At 63.1% G+C, this 20376-nt stretch overlaps 2 protein-coding genes across 12 annotated transcripts in view; both read left to right on the top strand.

The window, feature by feature from the left end:
• The first annotated feature begins 503 nt into the window (after window positions 1-503).
• LOC142601142 (uncharacterized) lies at window positions 504-2529 on the top strand. The gene is made up of 6 exons (XM_075749528.1): window positions 504-778; window positions 889-1074; window positions 1353-1404; window positions 1528-1582; window positions 1757-2392; window positions 2514-2529. The coding sequence occupies exons 1-6, from the start codon at window positions 605-607 to the stop codon at window positions 2527-2529; spliced, it is 1119 nt and encodes a 372-aa protein (XP_075605643.1). The 5' UTR covers window positions 504-604.
• A 3301-nt stretch (window positions 2530-5830) lies between these two features.
• The window catches only part of PTK2B (protein tyrosine kinase 2 beta), a 36092-nt gene continuing 21546 nt past the window's right edge, over window positions 5831-20376 (top strand). For 4 of the 11 annotated variants that reach the window (XM_075750249.1, XM_075750248.1, XM_075750247.1 and 1 more), the window contains exon 1: window positions 6128-6221. In XM_075750249.1, the coding sequence (XP_075606364.1) occupies window positions 6185-6221 (37 nt within the window). In that variant the 5' untranslated portion in view covers window positions 6128-6184. Of the gene's footprint in view, window positions 5957-6127; window positions 6222-7471; window positions 8184-8924; window positions 8976-18068; window positions 18350-18622; window positions 18744-20376 lie in introns of those variants that run through there. The other 7 variants (XM_075750251.1, XM_075750250.1, XM_075750252.1 and 4 more) reach the window with 7 other exon arrangements.

Genomic DNA, 20376 nt, shown 5'->3' with positions numbered 1-20376 from the left:
ATCACTCAGTTAATTCCAGCGGCAGAGCCTGCGGCGCCGCGTCTCTCAAGATGAGCAAGTTACTCATCCATGGCCTTTCTTCAGGTCCTATCCGTGCAAGGCAAGCCCGGTACTCAGTAGGGTGCTCAGCACGGTGCTCCAGCCCGTGCTTTATTGAAGTTGCCCCCCGCAGCTACTTCCGGCCCACTCTGTATTCAACACCAACATGTTTCTCCGCCGGGTGTCCCCGGGCCCTGGCCAGGATCCCTGGCGCAAGAGGGAGGACAAGAGACGACCACGGTGTGCGTGGCTGGTGAGAACCCACCAGCCCCTGGGATGGGAGTGGGGGGCTGCCGCCAGGGCCCACCAGCGGGTCCCCCAGGCCCACAGGGTGCCAGAGCCTGGGCCACGGTGCCACCAGGCCCCGGCAGCCATCACAGTGGCCTGGCCTAGGGGTGGAGGTGGGTGGCCAGAGGAACCTGTCCTGCCCGCTCCCGCGCAGGCTCTGGGCCATGTTGTGGGGTGCGCTGCCCCCCCCAAACCCTGACAAAGGGGCTCCCGGGGCGGCTGCTCCCCGAGGACTGCACCAGCTCCCCGAGCTGCACCAGCTCAGCCCTGGGCTGCTATGGCAACCATTGTGTGTCAATGCGATGTCATGGTGGCATCACCAATGTGGCCTTTGCTTAAGTGGGTTTCAGGGGGGCTCGGTTCTCACTCGTGTGCGAGCCAGCGACCAAGCGAGCACATGCGCAAGTGTGTGAAAAACACAGCAGAGATGGGAGGAGAAGCAAACGACCGGGTAGGAGCGGGGTGCTTCAGCGTCACCCCAACCTCTCCTCCCCTCAGGAGATCTCGATGGGTTTCTCGGCCTCCCCTCTTGACCCCTTTGCGCATCCTCTTGTTGTGCAGAACCTCTGGAGGAGATGCTGGTGCTCCCTGTGTGAGATGGACGAGTGGAAGCTGACGCTGCTGCTCTTCATGTCAAGCCTGAGCCTCTGGGGCCTCTGCATGGTCGTGCTGCCCTGCGCTACCAGCTTGTTGGCCATACTGGGCGTGGGCATCTTCTTGACCTGGTGGCCCAAGTACAACGCCAAGGTAGGTGTCTGCCTGGGCATCGCCCCAGACACTGCCTGGGCAGGGCTTGGCCCAGGGCAGAGCCATCTCTGGGGTGCTCGGGAGGGACCCCGTTTTGGGATGCAGCAGTCAACAGCGGCCGTTGCCGGCCCAGCCAGGCCCCTGCTCTGGAGCCACTGAGCCACCTCCGCTGGGGCACCAGCCTTGGGGCCAGGGACACTCCAGTGCCCCCTCAGGGTCCCTGTTGCCTGGGCACGGCAGACACCCCGCACTAACCCGGCACTTGTTTTCTGGCGCAGGGGACCTCTGTGGGGAAGGACCTCAGGAGAAGCAGGAGGAAGGACCCCATAGGTGAGCAGCCCCGTCCCAGAGCCGCGCCGGGCTCCGCAGCGGCTGCCGGCTGAGAGACGCCGTTGGCCCTGGAGCCCCCGTTAGGGCTGCCCTTGCTCACTCTCCCTCTGCCTCCTCTCCCAGGAGCCTCCATCCCCTCGGAAGACCTGGAGGGATCTACGGAGAGCCTGAAGGCCGGGTAAGGAGAGACCCTATTCCCTGCAGGGGGGCAGCCCCCTTCGAGACCCCCCACTCGTTGGAAGCTCTGCCGCAGGCAGCTGCCGTGTCGCCCGGGGAAGGCTGCGGGTGGGGGAGAGCAGGATCTGGCAGAGAGTTTGCCCTTTCCTGACACCCGCTGTGCCCCCTCCCGCAGAGCCCGCTGGTGGCCCCAGCGCCCCTCTCTGTCCTCAGCCCCTGGCTTCGCCAGATCCGTGATGGAGTCCCTGGACATAACCCAAATCTGCATCGACCTGCTGCAAAAGCTGAAGGCAATACAGGATGACGGCGCTGCGACCCTGTGCGAGGCCGTGAAGAAAGAGTATCTGGTTTGCCTGCAGTGCCACCGAATCTTCACCGGCAGCTGCCCGCACTGCAGCCAGCCTGCGGCAGAACAGGACCTGCCCACGCTGGCCGCCGTCCTCTATGCCGTGAACCTCCTGGTGCGCGAGGAGGTCCCACAGCTGGAACTGCGGCTGGGCTTGGAGCTGGCCGCCGGCGGGGAGCCGCTCCACGCGTGGGAGGTCACCTGGCTGCTCCCCCAAACGGCCCCCGAGAGATGCTGCAGGGCCTGCAAGGCGCCTCTGCCCAGGAGCCCTGGGGACAGCGAGGGCTCGCAGGCATGGCTCCCCGTCCTCGGGGCCCAGGGACCCCCAAGGGGACAGGCGGAACCGGCCAGGCAGGACGCGAGGCAGGCGTGGGCAAAGCGCCCCGCTATGGGCAGTGCGGCCCTGCGGCCGGCTGCGCCGGGGGAGTCTCTCCCCGGCCTGGGCCCGGTGTGGCCCCTGCCCCCGTGGGCACAGCTCCCCCCCTCTCAGGCCCTGGACAGGCTGCAGAGAGCTGGCAGGGAGCCCCTGCCCTGGGTGGGCTACAAGGGCCTGGGCCAGGGGGCCAGGCTGCAGCACGCCTGGCAGTCCTGGGCCAAACTGAAGAACAGCGTGCGCAGGGGCGTCGGGGACGAGCAGGGCCGCCTGTGGAGAGGAGGGAGCTCGGCACCCAGCGGCACCCCGACAGGGGACCGGGCGCTGCCCTTTGATCTCCGCTTTAAGGTCGACGCGCTCTTCCACTCCATGGTGATGGAGGCGTAAGGAGCACCGGCAAGAAAAGGTGGGACCGGGAGGAGCGTGGGCCGGGCGAGCCCAGCGTGGGGAGACAGGGGGGGGATGGGGCTGTCTGGTGCAGCCGTTGCAGCCGTGGGGTTCAGGAGGGGTTTCTGGAGGACGAGGCGCCGCGGTGCGGGAGCGCCGGGATGACGGTGAGAGACGTGATGGCCTCTCGCTGAGTTTTGGTTTGGACGGGGCAGTTAAACAGGAGCGGCACTGGCACCAAACTGTTGACCCCCCATGAGGTGTGGTCCCTTTGGCCCCGTGGGTTCCCGCTCAGGGACAAATGGAGCCCAGGGTCACTCCTCAGCTCCTTTCTCTCTCCCAGGGTGGGCAAGAGGAGACTCCTGGCTGGGCACCAGCTGCAGTGCAGCCAGCAGACGATGGAGAGAAGTAACTGGCGCTTCTCTGCTCAGCAGCAGCCCCTCAGTCCCACTGGTGGCTGCCCCCCGCCCTGCAGAAGAGACGGGCGAGGTCCTGCCAGCTGCACCATCAGCTGCACCGTGCATGTGGACACGTGTCTGCTTTGGGGCCAGCCAGACGGTGGACTGCAGAGAGGAAGTCCAGGAGCTGCTGGACTATGTCAGACCCCCGACGAGGACAACAGATGTCCGTCCTTCACCTGCCAGCAGCACCAAGCGCCTTGTGCTCTGCCAGTGTGGAGCAAAGATCCATCCGGCATCTCCGTGGGTGCTCTCCCCAGGAACGCAAGACCTTGGCGGAGAACTCGGCGGTGAAACTAAGCCTTTGTTAAAATAAAACATTGGCATCCTTAAAACATCCCTGAGAGCTCTTCAGTTATTGCACAAATGGGGGTAATGCAGAAAGCCACCCGTGTCCTGGGCTGCGTGTCCAGCAGCGTGAGCAGCAGGTCGAGGGAGGGGATTCTGCCCCTCTGCTCCGCTCTGCTGAGACCCCCCTGCAGTGCTGCGTCCAGCTCGGGGGTCCCCAGCACAAGAAGGACACGGAGCTGTTGGAGCCAGGCCAGAGGAGGCCACGGAGATGCTGCGAGGGCTGGAGCACCTCTGCTCTGGAGACCTCAGGCTGAGAGAGCTGGGCTGGTTCAGCCTGGAGAAGAGAAGGCTGCGGGGAGACCTTGGAGCCCCTTCCAGTCCCTGCAGGGGCTCCAGGAAAGCTGGAGAGGGGCTGGTGCCAAGGGCAGGGAGGGACAGGCCAAGGGGAATGTCCTGAAGCTGCAGGAGGGGAGATGGAGATGGGATGGGAGGCAGCAATCCTTCCCTGGGAGGGTGCTGAGGCCCTGGCCCAGGGTGCCCAGAGAAGCTGTGGCTGCCCCATCCCTGGAAGTGTTTGCCCAGGAAGTCCCTCACCCAGCCATCCCCCTCCTGGTGCCTTGCTTCAGTCACAATGGGTTCTCTCAGCCCAGCAGAGAGAACCCTGCCAGGGGCTTCGAGCAACCCCAAAGCCCTTCCCTGACACCCCCTTTGGAGGATGCCTTTTGGTTCTGCCTGGCTCCTGTCCCACTCACCCAGGAAGGAGAGAGGACACACAACCACCAGAGCTGCTTGTAGCAGCCTCCAGCAGGGAGGTTCCATTCCCTGGAAAGGTACTGTCACTCTTGCCTTCAAGAAGGGCAAGAAGGAGGACCTGGGGAACCACAGGTCGGTCAGGCCTGTAACTCCTCCGTGTGCGGCCTGGGGGACATCCTGGCAGCCCTGGCAGCAACCCCCCACTCCCAGCCTCCTCCTGTTTCCATGGCAACCGCAGATACAAATACCATGGCAACAGCACAGGCAATGCCACCAGTTCCCACAGCCTGGACGTGGGCGGATGCCAGGGCGTGCTGAAGCCGGAGATCTATTCCTCTGTTCTTCATGGCCACCACCCTTCCAACCCTGCAGTGGTGGCCACCAGTAGCTCCAGTTGGAGCAGAAGGGGTTGTCCTGCTGCACTGAGGTGACCAGACATGGTTATCTCAGACTCATCTGTCACTGTCATCCCAGGGCTGGGGGAGCAGGTTCCCCACCTTGGCACCGTCCTGCCTCTCCAGGTCTTCATCAGCTGCTTCACGTCCAACCTGGACCCCAGGAGCCCCTTTCAGAGGGTACTTACTGTCCCTGGGACAGGAGCCAGGCAGAACCGAAAGGCATCCTCCAAAGGGGGGTGTCAGGGAAGGGCTTTGGGGTCGCTCCAAGCCCCTGGCAGGGTCTCAGCTCTGCTGGGCTGAGAGAACCCATCCTGGCTGGAGCAAGGGAGGACAGCACGGGGCCTGTGGGCATGGGTGGAGTTGGGGTCAGTAAGTGGGGATATGTCAGTACATGATTTGTGGAAGACCCTATTGGCTTCTAGGGTAGCCCAGCTGGCCCTCCCCACTGCCTGCTTGGCCCCTTTGGAGGTGTCAGAGGTGGAAGAGCTGCAGGACCCAGCGAGCCGAGCGGTCTCCTCACCAGGGACCATCAGATGGCAAAAGAAGAGCAGATCCAGCCCTGTATTGGGTCCTTTCCTGCTAATCAGGGCCTGACCCCACATCTCCTTCCAACCCTGAGGGCCTGACCCTACTGCTCCCGAGGGCTGAGGGGAGATGGGGTGCTGGCAGGGAGCACCCCCACTGGGGACCCCCCAGTGCTCCCACGAGCGATGGTTGTCCTATTGGTGTGCACTGCATTGCTAGCACTTGTCCCGGCTCCTGCTGAGAGCTCCCAAAAACGCCCGAGCATCGTGAATCTTGCTCAGGGATCCCACCCGTGGTTTGGCACCCTGCGCTGCCGTAGCTGGAATCTCCCAATCGCTGCCCGCGGCAGACGCCCGCCCGCCTTTCTGCTGCTGTTTTCGGGGGGCTGGGGCCTGAACTGCTTGGGAAAAGGATTTTTTGTCCCCTAAAAGTGAAAACAAGATTGATTATCAAAGCAAATAATACAAATAACAACTTCGCTGGAACTTGCTTTAGGTTGTGGGGGCTGGGGGGAGCCCCACACTCCTTGGGGTGCTGCAGGAGGGCAGAGGGTATTTCTCCAGCTCAGGTTGGCCGGCCTCAAGATGGCAGCAATAACACGCAGCATGCCTCCACTGCTTCGAGTGAGTGGGGACCGCTCCATCCAACCCTCCTGGCTCGAAGGACACCCCCAGCCGCCTCTCCTGGCATCGCCTCCCCGCTTCTTCTACACCACTCCGGTGCGATGCAACTTCTTCTGCTCCTTCTTGGTGCCCTCAGACTTCTGTTGGTGGCTCTGGCCCTGCAACCGGTGTCCTCCTCCATCACCCTGACCCTCCAGCCCCGGCCCTGCTCCCTGCCAAAAGTAAGTTGGTGCCTTTCTCCCTTGAGCAGCCCCGCGCTGGGATGCTGGAAGCCGTTTCCGAAGCATCGCTCCCTAGTGATGGGAGAGGTGCTATTAATAAATCCCGTCAGATTTTATCGTTTCTCTCTGTGCCAATGAAGAGGGTGGTTTGGGGAAGGGGGGAGGCGGGGGGAAACCTGTTTCTCTTGAGCGTTTTGTAGCTACGAGCTCACCCTCGGTTGCAGGAGCATGGGATGGCTCAGCAGGCTGTTCAACCAGCTTTCCTGTAAGTCACGGGGCTGAATCCGCTGGGGGCTTGGGGTGGGGGGGCTCTTGGGTTAATTTTTGGCAGGGATTAGCAGGGGAAAAGGGTTGTCCTGCTCCCTGGGGGCTGTGCTGGCCAGGACACGCGACCAACGTTGCCAGGGTCTCTCCCAAACTTGCGTGGAGCCCAGGCACCTCCTTGGGAATACGTGGGTGAGACAGGACCGAACTGAGGGGATGGAGAGGGAAAGGGGCACGGAGGAGAGGGGTGCGTGGGGCTGGTGCACCTCCCGGGTTCCATGGAGCCACATCAATGAGCAGAGGGGTCCCCCAGAGCTGGTTGGGGTCCCCAGAGCCAGTGGGGTCTCCCCCTCCCTCACCTCTGCTTCCCCCTGCCCCTTGGGGGAGATGCCAGCCCACCCGGGGCGTGCGGAGGTAGCTCCATCCCTTTGACGGTATTCAGGCGTGTAAATGGCTTGGCTGGCTTCAGGCAGGAGAGTGGGCGCAGGCTGTCGGCACTGCTCTCCCTGTGTGGGAGGGCTGCCGCGGGAGCGCCGTGCTGGCTGGGGAAGGGGGTGATGGTGATTGACCCGTGTCTATCCAAAACTCTTCTGACCCCTGAGAGGGTCTTCCTCATGCCCAGAAGCTTTTTGATGTCTCTGCCTCTTCCCCTCCGTCTCTCGGGGGGCAAGGAGGTTCTGCTGCCCCGCTGTGCCTGGCTGCCGCAGCGTGCCGCGGGGCTGCTCCGACTGTCTTCCAGTGGCTGTAGCAGGAAGGGGCCCTGTCCACGTTGTGCCTGGTGCGGCACCAGTCACCCCCAGGCATGATACCTCGAGGGGGGGTTAATTTGGGGGCAGCAGGGGAGGAGAGGGAGCTGAGCGGAGGAGGAAGGGATGGGAACAAGACGGGGTGAGACCTGCAAGGGATGCCCACGCAGGGAGGGACCCCGCTGCGCCGGTGGTGGGTGCAGCCATCCATGGAGCGGCATGGCAAGGACCTGCTGAGCAACAGGCGGGGGGATCCCTGGGGGGGCTGCAGCTCCCCGCGACCCTGCAAGCTCCTGCCCGGGGTTTGGGGAATGGCCCCATCACTTCGCCATTCCCGCTCGGCACGTGGGTGCCCCCCCGCCACTCCCGCCGCCCCCTGGGATCACGCCTGCCCCACTGCATGCCACAGGGTGGGGGGCATGGGGTGCACCCCATCGCTCCCCTCCTCCTCCAGCTCCTCCTTGGCCCCTTGGCATCCCCCGCGCTGCCCAAACCGTTTCAGCAGAGCCCTGGGGTGGGGGGGCAGCTGTTCTGGGGGGGCTGGCTGGCTGACCTCAGTGTCCAGCCGTGGAGGGGGTCCTCAGAGGAGTGTCAAAGCAAGCGTTGGGGGGGGCCCTGGTGCACCCCGTCAGTAGGGAGGTGTCACTGCGGCCCGGGGGTGTGGCGGTGCTAGACGGCCGCCCTGTGACCACGAACGTCGGCCCTGGCTGCTCTTGCTCCATCCTTCTTCCTGCCTCGGGTTCTTCCGCGGTGCTGGGGCGTCCCCCTGGGCCCCGTGCTTTTGGAGGGGACCCCAGCGACGGGGGCTCGCCGGGGGCGGCCTGCCAGATCCTCCCAGGTGCGAGCGGGACCAGCCCGAATGCCGGCTGCCTCGGGCTCCCTGCCCAAATTCCCGACTGATCCCAAGACCTGCCCCAACCCGCCTGCGGGACTGAGGTGTGGGGCAGGCCAGCTGGGCAGGTGAGGGGTCCTGGGCCTTCCTCGCCTCCTGCCTCCTCTTCCTCCCTGGCGTCGGCGGCACCCGCCAGCCCTGGCAAGCCCTTTCCGGAAACCGGCAGCGGGTGGGAGGAGTGGTTTCAACGTCGGTACCAACCCGCGGGATACGTACCCACCGGGCCAACCCTCCCCTCCAGCAACGCCACCGCCTTCCCCCGCCGACGGGTGAGGAGCACGGCCGGCCCGGTGGGGTGAAGGCAGCTCCCACGTCCTCTGCCAAGGTGAGACCCTCTGCCTGCTCTCGGGGGGACCCTTGGGTGCTGGGAGGGATGGGGCAGAGCCAAGGGACAGCAGGGGTGGGTGCAGGACAGAGGCACCCCAGCCCGCAGTGGGGGTCCCCTCCCCAAGGCACCCATCCAGCCGGCTGCGCTGCCCGCGGTTGGGCTTCCTTGGCCCTCCCTGCACGGGCCGACGCATTGCGGCGGTGCCGGGGTGCTTGGGAGCTTGGGGGCACGAGGGCAGGGTGCAGCGCTCCCCCGGCGCTCCCCACCCTGCAAATGGCAATCAGGAGGTGCCTCGTCTCTGCTATCTGCTGCCGGCGTCAATGTTTGCCCAACACCGGGGCGGTTCCTGCCTGCCAACATGCCTGCCTGTGCTCAACCGGCGCGGCACGGCGCCTGTCCGGCACAGTGGGGAGTAATCCCGGAGACCGGAGTGTTGTGGTCTGGCGGGGGGGGGGGGCTGATCCAACAGCCCCGTGCGCTTTCTGCTGGGGTTCGACGCAGCCGGGGTGAGCGATCCCAGCGAGGATCCCCCCGGGACATGCTGCTCCCCCTCCTAACCCAGCCCTGCCTGGGTAAATCTGCCCCGCGTCCCCCTGGAGAGGGCGGCCACACTGCTGGATCCCCTGTGACGTCCAGGGGATGTCTGACTGCCCAGCCAGGGATCGGAAAGGACTTGGGGGTCTGGGAGGTGCCGCATGGGGCTGGGCCCGCCCCAGGGCTGGTGACGTGCAGCAGCCAGGGAAGGCCGGGTGCGTGTCCCGTGCCGGCCGGGGGACCGCGCTGGACGAGGTACCGGCGTTAGGGCAGGGGGGGGCTGGTGGTGTGTCCTGGGGGCTTCGTGGGCATGGCGATGCTGCAAGGGGCCTGCACCCCCGTCTTGGCCCAAAACTGTGCCCAGCACAGGGGTATTTGCAGGACGACGTGGCCATCGGGGCCCTGAGGTCGGTCGCGGGGGACACAGCCAGCTGCAGCGTCCCGTTGCGTCCCTCACGTACCCCTCCTCACTGGCTTTGTGCTGGAGGATGCCCTGGGCAAGGAATGAGAGCGGGGTTCAGGAGCACCCCAGGAACACTCCCATTCTCACCCATCGCTCCCGCAGGCGGAATCGCCTCCGAACGCTCCGCTGGCATCAGCCGCGCGGCGAAGGCTGGGGGGGGATGCTGCAAGTTCACCCCCACGTGGGTGCCGATGACAGATCCTCATAGCAGGAGCCCAAAGTCCACGAGCTTCCCAGCGTCGGGCAGGGAAGGGCAGCATCAGGATGCGGATCATCCTTCAGGTTCGGGTCTGCAGCCCTGATCCACAGCTCCCAGCCTTGCCTGCGAGGGCACGGGTGAGAGCCGGAGCAGGGAAAGCTGCAGCTCTCCGGGCAGGAGCCGTGGGGGACGGGGGCTGCACGCTCCCCGGTGTCTGCAAAGGACGGGCAGGGACGCACACCCAGCGCGTGGTGGTGTGCGTGCATGGGAAACACACCCTCGCCTTCGGCAGCCATGCTTTGCACACACTAGTGAGCACACATGAACGTGTGCAAGGGCACGCACGGGTCCGGAATAAGTGCCGCTGTCCCCACGCTCTGCGTTTCCATGCCTTTGCGCTCAGCTATTATTATTCGGCACAAAGGCTCTTCCAGGCGCTGGGGGCTGGGAAAGCAGCGGCTGAATCATTTTGCTTTTTCCCTGGCAGAGTTATTACTCACGAGGGGTAGACGGAGCTGGGAACCTTTGGTGCAAAGCCTCACTCGTGTTTCACATCGCAACGGGGGCAGATCCCGTGCAATACCCACGTCTCCTCCGCTGAAGCATCCGGGCAGGCAGGAAGGGTAAAACCCTGGATGCTCAGCACAAAAATCCCAGGGAGACCTTTCCCTTCAGAATCACAGGGGTAAAATTAGATTTTTCCCTTGGAAAATCCTCCCGAGAGGGTGGCAATCCCTCTGGCTCGGGGGTGTTTTCCCCCGGGGATGGGGGGGGCCGGCCAGAGCGCAGATCCCGTGGGGCAGGGAGGGACAGTGCCGGTGGCATCGCAGCGAGGCACCCAGCTCTGTTTGGGGAAGTGGCTTCGAAGGAGGAACAGGAACATGACACGTTGGAGACGTGGCTCCCGTCAGCCCCCGGGGAAACCTCGCAGGACTCAGGCTTTTCATTTTGGGGTGGTTTGCTAAGTTTTGTGTTCAAAAAATGGCTTAAAATGGTATCAGCAGCACTCTGGTTCCCGCAGGGTAAAACCCAGCAGCCGTGTCCCGGGGCAGGAGGCTTCTCCCTGGCTGTAACCACCAGTAAGGCAGGTTAGCTGGTGCACTGGGCTGAACTGGGATGGCCTCACTGTGTAGAAAGGCACCACGGAGGGAAGGAAGTGCTGCAGATTCGCGTGCAGGCAGCATCGCTGCGAGCCACTGCGCCGGGTACCCCGGAGCCCATGGCTTCTCTGAGCAAAGAGCCACTTGAAGGCACAAGCAGCGCTCCCCTTTGGGGAAAAAAAAAAACAAAACCCAAACCCACACGTTTTTAGGGCGTGAGTTATTTCATCCCAGGGACGACTTGAAAACAGTGGCCTGAAAGTGTCCGCTTTGCTCCTTTGGACTGGAAAGCTGCACGGTGACGCCCTGCGTGATTTCCACGGAGGTTTTCAGCATCTTGGCCCTGTTAACTGACACGGGACAGCTCTGCCTGCCCCCTGCCCGCAGCCCTGCCTGCAGGCCATCCTGCTACCTGTCCCGCTTGGCTCCCGGCTCTGCCCAGCCAGCCTCAGCCCCGTGCCGTTACTTGTGCACGTTCGATAGCCGTCCAGCTCAGCGGGAGGGCTGCCACGGGCAGGAGCTTGCCACGGGCAACTTGACCTCGGTCTTGTGTCCTAAGCTGACCCCAGCAGCCCGGGGTGCTCTGCCTCTGAGCCTCGTGCAAGCTGCTGCACGCCTGGCCGTGCTGCACAGCCCACCACGCTGCACATCTGGCTCCACTGCACAGCCTGCTGCGCTGCACATCTGGCTCCACTGCACACCCTGCCATGCTGCACATCTGGCTCCACTGCACAGCCTGCCGCGCTGCACATCTGGTTACACTGCACACCCTGCCACGCTGCACATCTGGCTCCACTGCACAGCCTGCCACGCTGCACATCTGGCTCCACTGCACAGCCTGCTGCGCTGCACACCCAGCCACACTGTGCATTGTGCCACACTGCACACCGTGCCACACTGCGCACCCTGCCACACTGCACATCTGGTTACACTGCACAGCCTGCCATGCTGCACATCTGGCTACGCTGCACACCCAGCCACACTGCACACCTGGCCACACTGCACATCTGGTTACACTGCACACCCTGCCATGCTGCACACCCTGCCATGCTGCACATCTGGTTATGCTGCACACCCAGCCACACTGCACATCTGGTTACACTGCACAGCCTGCCACGCTGCACACCCTGCCACGCTGCACGCCTCGCCATGCCGCAGGCTCACCCACACTGCACACCCACCCACGCTGCACACCCACCCACGCTGCACGCCCAGCCATGTTGCACACAGCACCACGCTGCACAACCTTCCACACTGCACAACTCGCCACGTTGCACACCCTGCCACACCGCGCACCCAGCCACGCTGCACACTGTGCCACGCTGCGCACCCTGCCGCACTGCACACCTCCCCATGTTGCACACCCCACCATGTTGCACACCGTGCCATGTTGCACACCCTGCCGCACTGCACACCTCCCCATGTTGCACACCCTGCCACGCTGCACACCGTGCCACGCTCCCCGTGCCCAGCTACGCCCCGTGCAGACCTGCCGAAGGAAATCGCCTCTTCCCTTTGCAGGGCTCTGCAGCTTTTCCTTGCCCCTTCCCGCCGGGTGAGCGGGAGAGCGCTGGGTGCCAGGCTGGGGGGAGCCACCCCGCAGGGCTTGGGGAGCTGCTCTGGGGGCAGAGGAGGAAGAAGAGGAGGAGGAGGAAGGGGGGGCTGCCTTCACCTCCCTCTGCCGCCACAGCCAGAGGCAACACACCTGCCTGTGCTGCCCGTCCGTCCCCTTGGGGCCCCAGGGCGGCTTCCAGCCAGCGGGGAATTTCCACCTGGCATTTTGCTGCCTGGTTTTATCTCCACAGGCTGAAGCACCGAGACATTTCAGACGGGAAATTCCCCCCACCGAAATCCCCAAACCCTTCCCCTTGCAGTGACAGCACGGGATGCTCCGCTCCGTAGCAAGAGCATCCCTGTCCCAGCCCTGGGCTAACCGGGGCTGCCGCTGCCTTTTCTCCTGCTGGGACCCGCACTCCCATGCCCAAATCAAAAAAAAAAAAAAAAAAACCCTCGAGGTCAAAAACTAGGGGCCTCGCACTGAAAAAAGTTTAGAAATCACCCAATTTGGGGGAGTTCAAGGGAAAAAAAAAAAAAGACCCGGCTGTCATGTTTTGGCCTGAGCTGGTGCCTCTGCAGCTCAGGTCGGGCGGGCAGAGGGTTGAAGGCGCCTCGGAGGGTATTATTTGGGTTGTTTCATTTCTTAAAATGACATTTTAAATGTTTATCTTTCCGAGAAAAGGGCTGAAAACTTTGCAAAGTCTAAAAAACTTGCAGTTTGTTGGCAAGCCGGTCTTGCGTAAGCCTGTGCAGCAGTGTGATAGCGTGCGCTGGAAATGATTGACCAGCAAGAAAACAAAACGCTTAATTAAATGACAGCAATTAATGCCCCCCAAACTCAGCTGAATTCTCCTGGGAAATGCAAACTTCCCACATTTTGCACACCCGGGCTCTGCTGCAGTGTGGGACTGCGCAGCTCTAACGCAGCCCGACTGGATGGGTGGCTGTAAAGCCACGCGGCGGCCGTATAGGACAGTATAGATAATATAATGGCTGGTGCGGGACGTGCTAACGAACCTACCAAGAATACTGAGAGGGCTCGGTGGCGAAGCCTGGCAGTTTGAAAAGGGAAATGAGTTTCAAAGCAGGGCTCGGGGGTGACTTCCGAACTGGTGCTTGGTGGTTTTTGCCCCGGGGAAGTTGTCACTGTGCAGTGCGACCGCAGCCAAGGGCTTTTCCAGGCTGCGGACAAGAAGCTGGAGTTTGAAATTCCCGGTTGGTGCAGGGAAGGATTTCGGGTGGGGGCTGGAGGAGCTGCAGCTTGGCATCCTCCCAGGGAAAATTTCTGCCAAAAAGAGCCACAACCTAGCCAGGAGTTTTGGAGGAGACGAGTTTCCTTCAGAGTATAAGAAGGGGAATTAGTGTAAGCACCCAGAAACGGGTGCCCTGCCTGGGGGTGTCTGGGTGCGCAGATGCCCAGTGCCAGCTCCCTCCCAGCCTCGTGCACGGTGGGAGGTTCTACCCCAGACCCTCTATTTTCCTTTCCCTCCCCCTTCCCGAAAGGCAGCAGGAGCAGCATCTCCTGTGATTCCCACGGGTTGCCTGGCGACGGGGATGCTTAGCGACCGGGACCCGCCGTGCACGCTTCCCGCCGTGCCAAAAATGATGCTGCAAGCCCTCACCCGCTCCGCTTCCTTCTCCCGCAGAAAGGTTACTGGGAAATACGCCCACCCTGTTCCTGGGAAGCTGTTTCCCCTCCTGGAGGGGAGGCTTTGAATGCTGCTCACGGGTTATTTGTGTGAGCTTGGGTGGTTTGGTTTGGTGGGGAAGGTTGAGTCCTGCCAACCCCTTGGCCTGGGGATGCTCCTGCATCGTCCCAGGGCGGGACACATCTCCCGCATCCCCTCCACAAATGCCCTCAAGGGCTTTCAGAGCCCCCCCTAGGCCTGATTTTGGGAGCTCTTCCAGGCTATTGGCATGTTTGACACTTTTCCTTACACCTAGTCGCATCATTCTCGGCTGGAGAAGCGTTGGACTCATTTTTGGTTGAGAAAGTACAAGAAAAAACACGGATCGAGTGATAATTCCATTATTAACTGTAAGAATGAATGGGAGCCCTGGGACTGACCCCCGTGATACAGTGCAGGATCGGAGCACGTCTGTGGGGCCCTGGACCTTGGTCCCTGGGCTGGAAACCAGATGTCAGAGCCTGCCCGTGAGCCTTTTTGTGTCTGGCAGCGGCAGGCAGCAGGCAGGGGAATATAAAAATGCAGCTTTACTGGCTCCGGTGTGAGTTGTGTCTCTCCTGGCGTAAAAGATGAGGGATTTAGGACAAACTCCTCTTCCTGCAAAACCTGGGGCTGCTCAGGGGGTGTCTTTTCCCCCTGTGGCCATGGGATTGCTCCTAGTTGGAGCAGTGTGGAGGAGGTGATAGCTCTGGCATGGCCAAGGGACAACGCTCAGGCAGGAAGATCTTCCATTGGGGTGGAGACCAGAAGGGATCGTTGTAGCAAACCTTGTGTCTGAAACGTGGGTAGTCTGCCCGGGGGGAGGATGCTGTGGCCCCCCCTGCAGCCATGGGGCTCACGAAATGTGGGGCCCCTCCAGAACGAAACAGGAGACCTGGTTACCGGGGGTATGGAGAAGACTGAGGTACTCAATGACTTTTTTGCCTCAGTCTTCACCAGCAAGTGCTCCAGAGCTCACAGAAAGCAAAGGTGGGGCTGGGAGAATGAAGAACTGTAGAAGATCAGGTGTGAGACCACCTAAGGAACCTGAAGGTGCACAAGTCCATGGGACCTGATGAGAGGCACCCATGGGTCCCGAGGGAACTGGCAGATGAAGTGGCCAAGCCATTCTCCATCATATCTGAGAAGCTGTGGCAGACCAGTGAAGTTCCCACTGACTGGAAAAGGGGAAACAGAACCCACGGTTTTAAACAAGGGAAAAAAGAAAGATCTGGGGAACGACAGGCCGGTCAGTCTCACCTCCGTGCCTGGCAGGATCATGGAGCAGATCCTCCTGGAAACTGTGCTCAGGCACATGGAAAATAAAGAGGTGACTGGTGACAGCCAACACGGCTTCACTAAGGGCAAATCGTGCCTGACAAATTTGGTGGCCTTCTACGATGGGGTTACAGCGTTGGTGGATGAGGGAAGGGCAACGGATGTCATCTACCTGGGCATGCAAAGCATCTGACACTGTCCTGCACAACATCCTTGTCTCTAAATTGGAGAGAGATGTGGATTAGACAGATGAACCACTTGGTGGGTGAGGAATTGGCTGGATGGTCACACTCAAAGAGTTGTGGTCAGCGGCTCAACGTCAAACAGGAGACCAGTGAGGAGTGCTGTTCCTCAGGGGTCGGTGTTGGGACCAGCGCTGTTTAACATCTTTGTCGGCGACAGTGGGATCGAGTGCACCCTCAGCAAGTTTGCCAACGACACCAAGCTGTGTGGTGGGTCGACACGCTGGAGGGAAGGGATGCCATCCAGAGGGACCTGGACAGGCTGGAGAGGTGGGACTGTGTGAACCTCATGAAGTTCAACCAGGCCAAGGGCAAGGTCCTGCACGTGGGTCGGGGCAATCCCAAGCACAACTCCAGGCTGGGCAGGGAATGGATGGAGAGCAGCCCTGAGGAGAAGGACTGGGGCTGTTGGGGGACGAGAAGCTCCCCATGAGCCAGCAAGGTGCGCTGGCAGCCCAGAAAGCCACCCGTGTGCTGGGCTGCGTGTCCAGCAGCGTGAGCAGCAGGTCGAGGGAGGGGATTCTGCCCCTCTGCTCCGCTCTGCTGAGACCCCCCTGCAGTGCTGCGTCCAGCTCGGGGGTCCCCAGCACAAGAAGGACACGGAGCTGTTGGAACCAGGCCAGAGGAGGCCACGGAGATGCTGCGAGGGCTGGAGCACCTCTGCTCTGGAGACCTCAGGCTGAGAGAGTTGGGCTGGTTGAGCCTGGAGAAGAGAAGGCTGCGGGGAGACCTTGGAGCCCCTTCCAGTCCCTGCAGGGGCTCCAGGAAAGCTGGAGAGGGGCTGGTGCCAAGGGCAGGGAGGGACAGGCCAAGGGGAATGGCCTGAAGCTGCAGGAGGGGAGATGGAGATGGGATGGGAGGCAGCAATCCTTCAGCCCAGGGTGCTGAGGCCCTGGCCCAGGGTGCCCAGAGAAGCTGTGGCTGCCCCTGGCTCCCTGGCAGTGGTCAAGGCCAGGTTGGATGGGGCTTTGGGCAACCTGGGCTAGTGGAGGGTGTCCCTGCCCATGGCAGGGGTGGCACTGGATGGGCTGGGAGGTCCCTGCCCACCCAAACCATTAAAAAAGCAGAAGTGCTGGGGGGTGGCTGCAGAGCTCCCCTGCCTGGGAAGGAGGTGGTCAGGAGCAGTTAGCAGGGGCTCAGAGGGACATTTTGTCTTCAGGACAAGGCACCACATTGACCATAGCCAAAAAAAGTGGGGCTGGCCATCCTTGAGCCCCTCACCCTCTTGCACCCTCGTGAGGAGCCTTGCACGGTCATCCCAGCACCTCGGGGACCAGCGTGCCGTCAGCCTCCCGTCTCCTCCCCACGCAGCCTCTGGCAGAGCTGCCGTCCCCATCTCCTGGTGAGCCGTTCCTCCCCAGATGGTCCTGCCTCGTCCCATCCCCAGCTCCAGATAAACATGGAGCTGGGAACACGGAGATCCTTCCCCAGTGCCTGAGTCACCCCCCCCTCCAGCTGAGCTGCCACGCGTGGGCTTTGACTGCAGCTCTCCGGGTGTTATTTCTAATTCCCCCAGGAACGCATCACCGGTACCGGCCGTCTCACCGGCTGTTCGGGTGTAGGTCACAGTCGGGGTGTCGGGATGGGAGATGGGATGTGGGGGGAGATGGGGACCCTGCACCCAAACCCAGCCACGCCAATGATTTCCCGGTCTGAAAAAGGGCAGCGCCTGCTTTAGGGGGGGGATAACCCCCCGCAGGACACAGGATGGGGGGTCCTGGGCTGCTGGTGTAGCAAGACGGGGAGAAATACAACGGGACCTGAGGAGGTCTGGGGGATGCTTGTCATCTGCTGGGGGGGGGTTCGGCTGTTTTGGGGAGTTGCTGCACCGGGGATGGAGGTGTCAGCGGGGGGGGGGTGTGTTTTGGGGTCCCTTAGTAGGGGGAACCGCCTCTGTACCTGCTCTGACCCCCCTCCCAGGCAGCCTGTCCCTGCCAGCCGGAGCCTGTGTCATTTCCTTTGCTTTGCGAAACGCAGGCTTCCTCTGTGGGGACATCACGTGAGGAGCCCTCGGTCCCCAGCCTGCCCTGGTGCTGCCTGCCTGGGGAAGGGGGGAAAGGGGACGGCAGAACCGTCCCGGTGACCCCCAGCCAGCTCTCACCGCTGGACCACGCTCCCCACTGCCATCCCATCTCACGTCCCACGTCTAAAGGCCGTCGCATCCCCCTTGCCAAGCCGGCAGCATCGTGGCTGTGCCGGGGGATGTGCCGGGTCCGGCTGGTGCAAAATCCCACGGGGCTGGTGGGAAAGGGGAGAGATGCCCCGGGTGGGCAGGATCAGGGGGAAGAGGGGACGGGGGACGGGGATGGGACGCGCAAGGCAGCTGGGCTGCAGTCGAGCAGGCTGCGGCGATGGGCAAGGCAGGACAGCCGGTGTCACACCCCACGGCAGAGGCTCGTATCTGGCTGGAGCTCGGCACCCAGCCACCACCAAGGTGCCGGCAGCACCCTGAGGTCACGCGCCGTGTTTTTGTGTCGCCAGCCATCCGTACCTGGCCAGGAGCTGCAGCAGGGACACAAACCCCCTGCTCCCCCCCTGCCCGCCGGGGACAGGGCTGAAGTGATGGATGGGAGCTGGGCAAGGCAGGTTTGGGGTAGATATGGGGAACGAGAGATAAGGCTGGGAGTGCAGCAGGGTGGTCACACCGCTGCGGGTGCTCTCTGGGACAGCACCCACCCCTGCTCCCACTTATACGGTGGAAACTCACTGGTTTCGGTGCCGAAGCAGGGCTGGAGTGTGGTGCCGTAGGTGCCAAACAGGGTGAGAGCCCGAGCCTGCCTGTTCCTCCACCGCCGGGAACCAGAGCAATAAAGTCATGAGTCATTTAAATACCTGCATAGATAGGGGAAGGGTTGGGGAAAGAGCGGGCAGCCCTGCCTGCTGGGCCCTGCCTGCGCTGGCTCCTGACGTTGAGGAATGCTGCTCCCGGGGGTGACTCAGGCTGCGCTGGGATCCCCAGCTTGCTCCCGGGGCCGTTTTCCTCGGATGGAGCTGGCGTCCAACTTGGTGGCTGCCAAAAGAAGGGGCAGGACAGTTCGGAGAGGGATGTGCTGGGTCCTGGCGTGAGGGATGGTGGAGCCCACGGGCCGGTCTGGCAGCCAGAGACCCTCCTGGGTGGCCGGGGTAAGTCGTGGGTCACCGTTGGCCCCGTCCTCTGGTTCCCGCAGGGTCAGATTCCCCCCCTCCCCGGCACAGCACTTCGGGGCCGTGGCATCTCTCAGCGGGAGTTTGGGGTTTGCAGAGGAGGGGGATGCGAGCTGCCTGCCCTGCCTGCTCTGCCTGCATCCTCCGCCCCGCGCCGGGACCACCCGGGTCTCCTGTGCTGGGTGAGCCGTGCCTCAGTTTCCCCATCTGCATGACGGGCTCGAGCAGCCGCTCGCGGCACGTGTGTGAGCGTGGGCCCTGCCTGCCTGGGTGCTATGCAAATGCCTCTGCGCACGCTTGTCAGCTGCAGCAGGAAGCACCAGCTCCGTGAGCGCCGGCTCTGCGTGGGGACAGAGGGGACGGTCGCCTCGCCGTAAGTGCCGCTTGCCTCCTGCTCCCCCTTCCCTGGGTGCCTGGGTGCCCTGGGGTGCGACGGTGGGACCGAGACCCTCACCCCGAGGAGGTGGGCGGAGGGCTGAGCACGTGCAAACTCATCACACCGAGTTGGGGGAAGGGGCTCGGTGGGGTTCCAGCGTGTCACCGCGGTCGTGGCCGTCAGCGGAGGTGTGTCGGGGGTTCGGGGTAGGGCTGGAGGAAGTGGCACCTGGGGGCACCAAACTTTTTGAAGAGCGTGAGAGCGACTGGAAAAACTTCCTGGTGCGGGGCTGTGCCAGTGTGTGGCAGAGGAGGCGGCTCTGGATCGCCGTGGGGACCTTTCGGGGTGTCACCCACAGAAGAAGGTGACAGGGGCTGACGGGGGGGACGCAGAGGCTGCAGCAAGCGGATGTCGGTGACGGCGGCAGCGGTGCAAGCTCTGGGTTCTGTTCCGTGGGATCCTTCGTCCTCGCGTGCCCGGCGGGGGCTGCGTCACACGTCCCACACCGCTGTCCCCACTGGGGACAGAGCCGGCTCTGTGGGACATGTCCCCACGCCGGAGGGGAGGCGAGTGGGCAAGGGGTGGAGGTTCGGGGGGCTCGGGCTGTGGCCAGGGCCCCTTCTCCATCCTCCAGCCAAATGGGTGCCCGGCCGGGGGGCAGCTGGGATGTGCCCCCCCTCCCCAGACACTGCACAGCCGTGGGGCAGGCAGGGTGCAGGCAGGGTGCAGGCAGGGTGCAGGCAGCACCTTCGCTGCGCTTTGCAGGCTTTATGTCGGACAGGCGTCGTGGCCTGGGGTAGGGGTGTGCAAGGGCAGAGTGTGAGCCCCGGGCGTGTGGGAGCCGGGAGACCACGGGGTGCTCGGCTGGAGGGACGGAGCCGTCCCGCGCATCCGTGCCAGGTCCGGGGGGGACACGGAACTGCGGGGTGTGCCCTTGTTCAGGCTGGCTGCCTCCGGCCCTGGCCGCCTGCGGCCGTGATGGTCGGCGGTGCTGCTCAGGGGCAGCGGGGTGCTGGCTGTCTGCGGGGTGCTCCCTGCGGGGTGCTGTCTGCGGGGTGCTGTTTGTGGGGTGCTCTCTGCAGGGTGCTGTCTGGGGGGTGCTGGCTGTGCAGTGCTCTCTGCGGGGTGCTCTATGCTGAATGCTCTCAGTGGGGTGTTGTCTGGGGGGGTGCTCTCTGCACCCCACTCCCCAGCAGCATCGCCACAGAGAGGACACCCAGCCCCAGCCCTGGCCCCGTGGGCTCAGCCCCGTCACTGCACTGTGGGGGGACGTGTCGTGGGGATGGGACTGGAAGAAGAAAAAGTGAAGTGAAGAGAAGGTTGGGGAAAAAGAAGAAAAGCCCAAGTGCAACATTCCGGGCGCATGTGCTCAGCTGGGAGAGGGGGTCCCCCTCCCCAGGGCTGGCTCAGGCCATCGCCCCCACCCCGCCACCTGCCTGGGAGGATCCCTGCGAAACCCAAAGCGTGCAGGGTTCAGCTTTTAGCTATCGAGCAGAAGAAATCTTGAGTTTAGATATTTCTGGGAGGAGAAGCTCTTTGGGTACCAGCCCCTTCTGCAGAGCAGCGAGCTCTCGAGCAAAGCCTGCAGCGGAGCGTTTCTGCGCCGGCTACCGAGCTGGGACGGGCTGTT

Source organism: Balearica regulorum, chromosome 3 (assembly GCF_011004875.1).
Source record: "Balearica regulorum gibbericeps isolate bBalReg1 chromosome 3, bBalReg1.pri, whole genome shotgun sequence".
Lineage (NCBI taxonomy): Eukaryota > Metazoa > Chordata > Aves > Gruiformes > Gruidae > Balearica > Balearica regulorum.
This window is presented reverse-complemented; position numbering and strand designations above follow the sequence as displayed.

Bases quoted from the DNA above. Each gene is read 5' to 3' on its own strand.
- LOC142601142 (XM_075749528.1), top strand. From the start codon at position 605: ATGGCAACCATTGTGTGTCAATGCGATGTCATGGTGGCATCACCAATG. The intron at 1,075-1,352 runs GTAGGTGTCTGC...TTTCTGGCGCAG, and splicing joins GGCCCAAGTACAACGCCAAG to GGGACCTCTGTGGGGAAGGA. The intron at 1,405-1,527 runs GTGAGCAGCCCC...CTCCTCTCCCAG, and splicing joins CAGGAGGAAGGACCCCATAG to GAGCCTCCATCCCCTCGGAA.